The 8,232-nt window shown below is 36.0% G+C and overlaps 1 protein-coding gene across 3 annotated transcripts in view; it reads left to right on the forward strand.

Annotated features, from left to right (window-relative positions):
* The window catches only part of GPR155 (G protein-coupled receptor 155), a 37,745-nt gene extending 29,741 nt beyond the window's left edge, over positions 1 to 8,004 (forward strand). For all 3 annotated transcript variants that reach the window (XM_039697023.1, XM_039697015.1, XM_039697033.1), the window contains exons 14-17: positions 252 to 316; positions 971 to 1,108; positions 3,130 to 6,982; positions 7,088 to 8,004. In XM_039697023.1, coding sequence (XP_039552957.1) covers positions 252 to 316; positions 971 to 1,108; positions 3,130 to 3,352 — 426 coding nt within the window. In that variant the 3' untranslated portion in view covers positions 3,353 to 6,982; positions 7,088 to 8,004. The remainder of the gene's footprint in view (positions 1 to 251; positions 317 to 970; positions 1,109 to 3,129; positions 6,983 to 7,087) is intronic.
* The last annotated feature ends 228 nt before the right edge of the window (positions 8,005 to 8,232 follow it).

Genomic DNA, 8,232 nt, shown 5'->3' on the forward strand with positions numbered 1-8,232 from the left:
GAATTTACTGAACTATTTATTGAAGATTTTATATGATTGACTGTTAGGTATTGATATGTCTTTCTGAGGTCCAAGTGAAAAATCAAAGTAGAAACAAAATGCATTTTGAATGATATTTAGAGAAGGGGGGTACTTTCCATGTATACATGAAATGTATTTGGCACTGAGTTTATAATTTCTGTTCTATAGAAACCAAAACTTTGGTTTCATGTTGCTTTTTCTTATGTGTTTTTTTTTTTTTTTTCCTCCAGGGCTTCATTTGCTTTGGTATTTTTGGCTTAGATAAGCATTTAATCATTCTGCCATTCAAGCGAAGGTAAATAGAATCTTTGCACTTACATCTATAAACCTAATTATTACTAACAATAATTTTTGAAGAGTGTTGAGTTTTCAGTGCTAGAGTATTCAGTTTCCTATTTCATAATCTTCCAAATTTCTTTTCTCTCCCACTTGTAGAGAGGTTGTTCTGCCATCCTAATGACACTTTCAGAGATATAAAGTCCTGCAGGCTCCCTAGAGGTGAAAGTTTTGGCAATGAAGGATCTTCAGAAATAATTTCAGCTGATAAACTAAAGCTTAGATCTGGATGCTGAATCAGAATGTGTCACCACTGTTTTAAAGCACTGTGTTAACCCCATGCCTACTGAGTGGACAGGCCCTTCCACAGTGGAGGAGTGAGTTGTACCAAGCTGCCTTTACCTTGGAGCTAACTGGCTGCCCTGTGAATCCAGCAGCCAGAGCTGGCTCCCAGCTACTCTCTGACTTTCCTTCTGCCCAAGCCTAGAATAACACCTCTGTGTTCAAAAGTCATATAAATATATTAGGAATATTATATGTCAAGTATTGGGCACAAAAATAGGTTGTGATAAGCTTCCTGGGAGGTACATTCTATTATTTGCAGTTTCCCAGAAATGCCCCTGCTTGATTTGCTGTCTTGAATTTTTCTCTTTTTTTTGTGTGTGTTTTCTAGACTTGAGTTTTTCTGGGGTGGAAGAGAAGCAGCAGGGCACACAGATGCCTCTGTACCTGAGGAAATCAGAATGACCTGTCAACAGTTTGTTCGTTATCATAGAGATCACTGTGTCAAAAGTATTGTCAAAGGCAGAAGGTAAGATTCTTCCCTGCACATATAACCTGTTACAAAGCACATAGCTCATCTTCTGAACACAATGAAATGCAGTTAATTTTGTGGGGGATTCCTGTTGTGTGTACCCATTCAAACCTCAAGATAAGGATTAAAAATGAAACTGTAACAGAAATGTTTCTAGCTTAACACTGAAACTTCGGGGCACAAGTTATCATATTATCCCACCTAGGTTTTTTAATAAATGATTAAACGTTTTATATCACTAAGGGATTTCTCCAGGTTTTGCATTTAACTGGAGCTCAGAGGATAAAATCTTCCTAAAAAAATGTATACAATAACACCTGTAGAAATGCATTAAGTCCCTTTGTTTGTTTGGTTTGTTTTGTAGAGTAAGATGCTGTCCATATTTGTAACTAAATGTTTACTAATATGTAGCTTTTATAGGAGGCAAAACTGTTGCAGCTGATTTTAGTGTGTACTCAGAGCCACTCAACGTGTGAGATTAGAGTGGGTTTAGGACTTTGACAGTTTCTGAGTTTATATAATTTCTTTTACTCATACCTCTGAGGCCTAAACTTCAATTTATGAGTCCAGTAAAGATGTCAGAAGCAAATTATGTTACCTAAATCAAGGATTATGCCTTCACATATGTGTAGGTAGATGAGAAGAAAAAAGCAGACAGAAGCAGCAGGAACAAGAGGAAGATGCTGCCTTTATTTAAATATATGAAATGGAGACATGAATTGTTCTAACAGGACACTTTGGCTGTTCTTGTAATGTAAGCTTTTAAGTAGGACTAGCTTGGCAGGGTGGGGTGGTCTTTTAATGGTCAGGTAGTCCAAAACCATATTGCAAAACTGTTCTAGACATGTTCTAGCATCATGATTTTGTTCAGTCTCTTATGTCCCATAAGAAAGATGTATCAGAAAAATGTCTTGTGAAATAGAACAGGTTTTACAGCTGTTTTTCCTGTGCCTCTGCTGCTATTGTGGTTTCTTGAGCTTAGGGCTGTTCATTTAGTTGTACTTTGTGGTTTTTATTAATCATATCCACCTGAGAATACATGAAATTATGACATTTGTTGCCTTATTGTTGTAATACTATGTTTGTGCAGAACTTGGTTCATGTCTTATTTCCCCTTATGAATTACAACAATGCATTTATCTTGTAATTTTAAATATTCATCTAACTTGATCCTATCCTTTTTGATTTAAATGTGCTGTAACTGAGACATTGTAACCATAGATTTTAATTTATTTTCATTAATAGATGCTAATAGAAGTTAACACTTACTCTGTGTTACTGCTGCTCTTAACTTAAAGAAATGGGGGGGGAAATGCTGTCTTTTAGCTCTTAATCACCTCTAGAAACCCTGTGCTTGGGTTGCACATAATAGATTTTAGATAACCAGGAACATTCATTGCTGCAAGTAAATTTGATGATAGCATCATTGCCTCATGAATACATTAAAAAATAGTCTTGTTGTAAAGGTTTTGTTTATTTTTAGTACTGCATGTGTGGTCAATATTTAACAGGATATGCAAGTTATAAATGGGCTTATTTACAATATGTGTAAGCAGTGTCTGCTTAAAAGTCTTCAGAAATTATAAAACTAATTAAAATTCAAACAGAATCCCTGTTGCTGGGGTCAGGTTGCTGTCAAGTCAGATATTTTGTTGCAGAAAGGGTCATGGTAAGCAGTACATGGGAAGTAAGTATCCAAGAAACAGAATTAGATTATGTGAGTTTTCAGGGAAAATGCTACTGATATCCACTGAATTTTATTTGCAATTTGAATTTTATTTAGAAGCCTAAAACAACTTTGTATGTCCATACTGCTTCCCATTGAAATGTCTGTAGGAAAAGGTAGTGAACACTGGCATGTCCCGAATATACAAAACTTGCAAGTTCTTTTCTAACATGCTCTTAACTATCACGATGTCTTTCCTTGTTTCCTGCTATTTTTCCTTGCCTTTCCCCATCGTGCAGTGGTGATACCAGATTTACAGAACATGTGGGTGAATCATTCCTTTGACATACAGGTGTGGTGCAAAGATCTCCACTGGCATCTTCTTTGGCTGTGACCTGGTGAACTGGCTCATGCAAGTTGGCCTTGCCTCTGACCGTGGGGAAGCTGTGGTCTATGGGGACAGGCTGCTGAAAGGAGGCGTCGTGCAGCACATCACCAACGAGTTTGAGTTTCGCGACGAGTACTTGTACTACCGCTTCATCGCCAAGAAAGCTGCTGCAGCTGAGAGCCACTGAGCTGAGCCAGCAGGAAAGGACAGGTAGTGACCACCTCGTCTGCCTTCACTACTGAAATTGGTAGTTCTTTCTCAGAGCTCTCACAGAACTGTTGTGCTATTCTCCCTTGTAAAATTAAGAGATGTGGTTCCACTCGTCTATGCTGAAGAAAATGGTAGAAAGTTATATTTAGTCAGAATTCCAACCAGATGCTCCAGATTTAGAACATTTTTTCTATTTTGAGCAAAACAAATTTTACTAAATGGTATGTGTCACTGTTGTACTTTAGAGGCATTATAACTGCAGCTTTAATACTGATGCCAAAATGAGGAAAAAAAACCCCATGAAAGGTATTTTTCATGTTGCTGGATGTTCTCCATATTTTAGTGTGATGAAGTATTGATGCCCGTTTACAGTCAAGCTTCCTCCTGACTTCACAGGGGTAGGATTTCTTCTGTCATACCTCAGTTTTACTACTCTGCTCTTGTCTAACACCAGGAACTTTTTTTAGCTGCTTACACCTGAGATCAGGTGGGCTTTTTCCTCCCCTAAAGAAAAAATACTCCAATTAAAAAGACAGAATTGCTGTGACAGTGTTTCCAATATCAGGGGATTAAAGCTGGGCAAATACTGAGTGGAGTAAGTAATAAGTAATGGTTTTGTACAAATCTACCAAATCTTAAAACCATAGAAATATTCAGCACTCTCCCAGAACAGGAAATTATATAATGGAATAAACAATTTGTTTTGCCTTATGGTCGTGACAGCTTTATCAAGAGCAGATTTTTACATTTTGAAATTAGCATTCAGAGTTTAAATCAGAAGTGCCAGCCTTAAGTAAAGATTTTATGGAAGCCTTGGATACATGTGCAAGTCAAAACAAAATTATTTTTCAAATCATATTAGTTTTTTAATTAAATTAATGACTTTTAAATCTAATATATAAAAAATCCTAAATGAACATCCATATTAGGGTTTGGAGTAGCTAAACATCCTAGATTTTAGTTGATTGCCTAACACAGGTTTCTAATAAACCTCAGGTATCCTCCTAGTTACTTTTGTGTCACTCAGATTCTTGTGCACTAAAAGCAGAATCTGAGGACCTGTGTGTCTTCTGCAATATTTTGAAAAGGCTAAAGACAAAGTATTGTATCAGATAGCAATTATGCTGCCCTTTTAAAATTGCAAGAACAGCATTTATATGTCTATATGAAAATTATATGCAGTGAGGGAAAGGAATCCAGGTATTAAAAATTATTTGCTCAAGCATATGAATAAGTCTTCTCATCCTTTTTTAAAAAAATCTTTCCCTTCTTTTTTCCCCTTTTTTTTAAGTACGCAGATTTATATTACAGCTACCTTTGCATCTATTTTGTATTAAGAATTAAAAGTGATTTTAGCAGCATAAGCTACTATTCAACAAGAAGTTGTGTTCTGGTTGCTATAATTTCCTGCAAGACTTAAATTGAAAAAATAATTCCTTTTACTGTCAGTCTGATTGCAGTGTGCACAGAAACATAACATCCTGCTGCTTATGTATGCTGTACAACCTGGTATATTTCAATGTTTTCCAGCAACAATATAATTGATGTTTGTATCAGGCTGTGGCCACAAAGGAGAATGTTAGTGTGTTTCCATTATGAATGTAGAAGACAGCTATATTTTGGAATAATTAGATATATGTGACTTAAGAGCAGAAACTGCAAGTATGTCTGGCTTCTAAACACTGCAACTTGTCAATAAATCTGTTACTTGATGTCAGAGTTCTGAGCTGTGATGTGGTGTGTGAGAGGGTTATGTGTGCATGTCAAGGTTTACAGCAGATGTGAGTTTCTGAGAGATTTGGTAACGTGGCTCTTGGTTTCAGTCCTGGTATTTCTTGAATCCATCCTTGATCCTTTACAAGTAGGTGGAGCACTTCTTAATTGGTGTCCATCCAAAGATACCTCCATACTAGAAGTGTGCCACATTCTCATCTACTTACTAAATACAATTTTTTTAATTAATTCTTCAAACATTCAAGAATTTGATCTTAGGGCAGTTTTACAGTTCTGTTTATAGTCAATGTTCTTGCACTCTTTCTCATTTTCATCATAAAAGTCCTGCTTCCCTTTTTATAATGGTTCTGCTTTCCCCTAGATTTGAACACAACATATCTGTTTTAAATAAGAAATTGCTCAAAATTGCTGCCTAGAAAAGGCTCTCTGTTACAAATCTAATACATAGAACACCTTTGATTACCAACCAATACCACATTCTCCGAGAATTACTGCTACAGTATTGTGACTGCTGATATCATGCCCATTAGTCTACCGAGTCTGTGATGGTTAATAAACAAAGAGGCTAGGAATGAAATACAGGATATAATATTTTGGTTCTAAATCACTTGGTACTTCTGGAAGCCAATAATAGACTTTGAATTGTTTTAGAAAGTTAAGTAACCCTTTTATCTGGTAAATGCTTGCTTTCACCAAGGAGCACTGGCACGTGTTGAATGGTTGACAAGCTGATGTTCTGTCAATAGGTGATATATTCCTATGTGTTTTTCTGGTAGTTAGAAACAGCTTTGCTTTAAAGAAGTGGTCACTAGTGCAATGACTTCCTTTATTTTGAAGGTGGATTAGTTTGGGATGAATCTCTTGGAAGATAAAAACATCTATTGAACAAGTCTAGAGGAATGTCCAGTGAAAGATTGGATCTTCTTCTAGGACTAATCTCAAAATAATTGTCATAATAAACGGGGATGGATGTAACACTTAGTTTTCTAGTACAAAATTTTAGTACTTTTTTATTTCAATAATGATCCTTCTCTCATAAAGCTCTAGACCTTTTAAAGATACATTCCTAGGTGCAAACCCATGAGAAGATTGCCCTCTAGGGGACATTCTTTGGTTTGTTTTTTTTTTTTTAATATAAGGTTGTGGGAGGGAGGATTATTTGTTTCTCCTGATCCCATCTTTATTTTCTGTTTTTACACTGCGTGTCTTCTAGGAGAAGGAAATCTCACGGAAAAAGGTACTGAAATATCCTGTACTCTGTTGGCAATCACTTTAACTGTCTCCACACATTACATTGTTTTTACTTTTTCCTTGCTGGTCTACAGGATACAAGGCAACACATAAATAAGAGGCACAGTTGGACTGTATCTGTGTTAGGACTGGACCAATGTGCTTGACCCCGTTCACTGCCACCCCATGATTAAGGGGCCAAGAAGTTTGCTTAAAGGCCTGCCCCAACTTCACTGCTGTTCTTTCTGTATAACTTCAGTCTTTGCACTGTAGCATAAAACTATTTCACTTGGTTTGCTGTGCTGCCTGAAAACTTGATTCATACCTTGGTTTCCAGCACAGTTTCACCTGGCATTTACTGATGCTTTAAAGCTATCAGTGTGGAACAGCTCATGATCAAAAAGAGGAAAAGAAACATAATTATTGGATAAGGACATCCCATAAGGAAAACAGGTAAATACAGCAAATTTTTAATAAATCTATATTCCAGTTATCAAACTGGACTATTGAACTTCTGTATTGAACCACTGTGCTATTGAACTTCTAAGAAATTTTGTTGTCAACAGAGGCACAAAATGTTCAATCAATTCAAACATACTTTGTTTTACTCCCATTCTTGCTACTGCCATGTGGTACACATCAGGTCACTAGAAAAGAAAGTTCATCAGCCCTTCCTAACTCAGTAGTTTCTTGCTGTGAATCTGAACACTTACTCCCATTCTTGCTACTGCCACGTGGTACACATCAGGTCTCTAGAAATAGAAAGTTCATCAGCCCTTCCTAACTCAGTAGTTTCTTGCTGTGAATCTGAACACAGCATCCCAAATTAATTTCTACTCTTATTATAGGATCAGAAAGAATTTTACCAAGCTCTTCATTTTCATATTACCTCTGCAAACTTCACTATCTATTCTTCATATTTAACTTTTTTTACCAGTGGGGTATTGAACAGTTTACAGAATGAGAAAACTGCATGTGAAAAACTGTCAAAGAATGATCTTTCTGTGGTTTGCTGTGTGTGTGGGGATGCAGTGTTATGTCCCACATTGCTGCTGCAGCTCTAGTTTGCAGAAGTGCTGCATTTTGAGAGGGTTTTTTTTGTTGTTTTTCCTCACAGTCCTGCTTGTTTTCCTGACTTATTGATCATGAGGTAAAATCAGTGTCTTCCTTGTTGTTTGTTTAGTTTGGCCTCTGCCACAGATAATAAAAGTGGTGTCATATATTGATCATTACTTTTAAACAGGATCAGGAAGGGTTTCTGGTAGGGCAAAAAGCTTGATTAAATTAAGTCCATAGTCTATTCACTCTGGCAAAAAAAAATCATGGTTTAAAAGGCTTTATATAAAATGAAAAAAAAATTATAAGTGCTTTTAAGTGTCCTGCTGAGTACTTGTATATACTTGTGTAGCCCAACCTCTTCCTTTCTAATTGCCTAATTTTAAAAAGTAACAATTCAAGAAATATTTTAGAACTCCCCTATGATGTTATAAAGTGCACTGCAAAATTAATTTGACAATAATAGTCTTGTATATAAATAAGTTTATTTTTCACTATCAGGGTGGGAAAAATAGACAGGAAAGTGAAATCTGTGGGGAACTTACAGAATGCTTGCATTGCTGAATTTCATGTAATAAGATTTCACAATCACTCACAGCAAAATATTATTATTGTAACTATGATTTGTTTTTAATATACCTTGAACTCAGCCTCATTTTACATTGAAGGAATAGAAGGTTCATATATTAAATGTATCTTAGAATAGTTTTACCAAACAACTGAGTATTAATCTTACTTGGTTTGGGTTTTTTCCTTCAGTGTTCATCATAGTTCATCATCTAAAATAGACATTTTAGAAAGTCTTCAGCATGGCCATTTTAATTCAGGTAGTCTGAA

This window comes from Passer montanus, unplaced genomic scaffold (genome assembly GCF_014805655.1).
Source record: "Passer montanus isolate IOZ18808 unplaced genomic scaffold, ASM1480565v1 scaffold1, whole genome shotgun sequence".
In the NCBI taxonomy this organism is placed as follows: domain Eukaryota; kingdom Metazoa; phylum Chordata; class Aves; order Passeriformes; family Passeridae; genus Passer; species Passer montanus.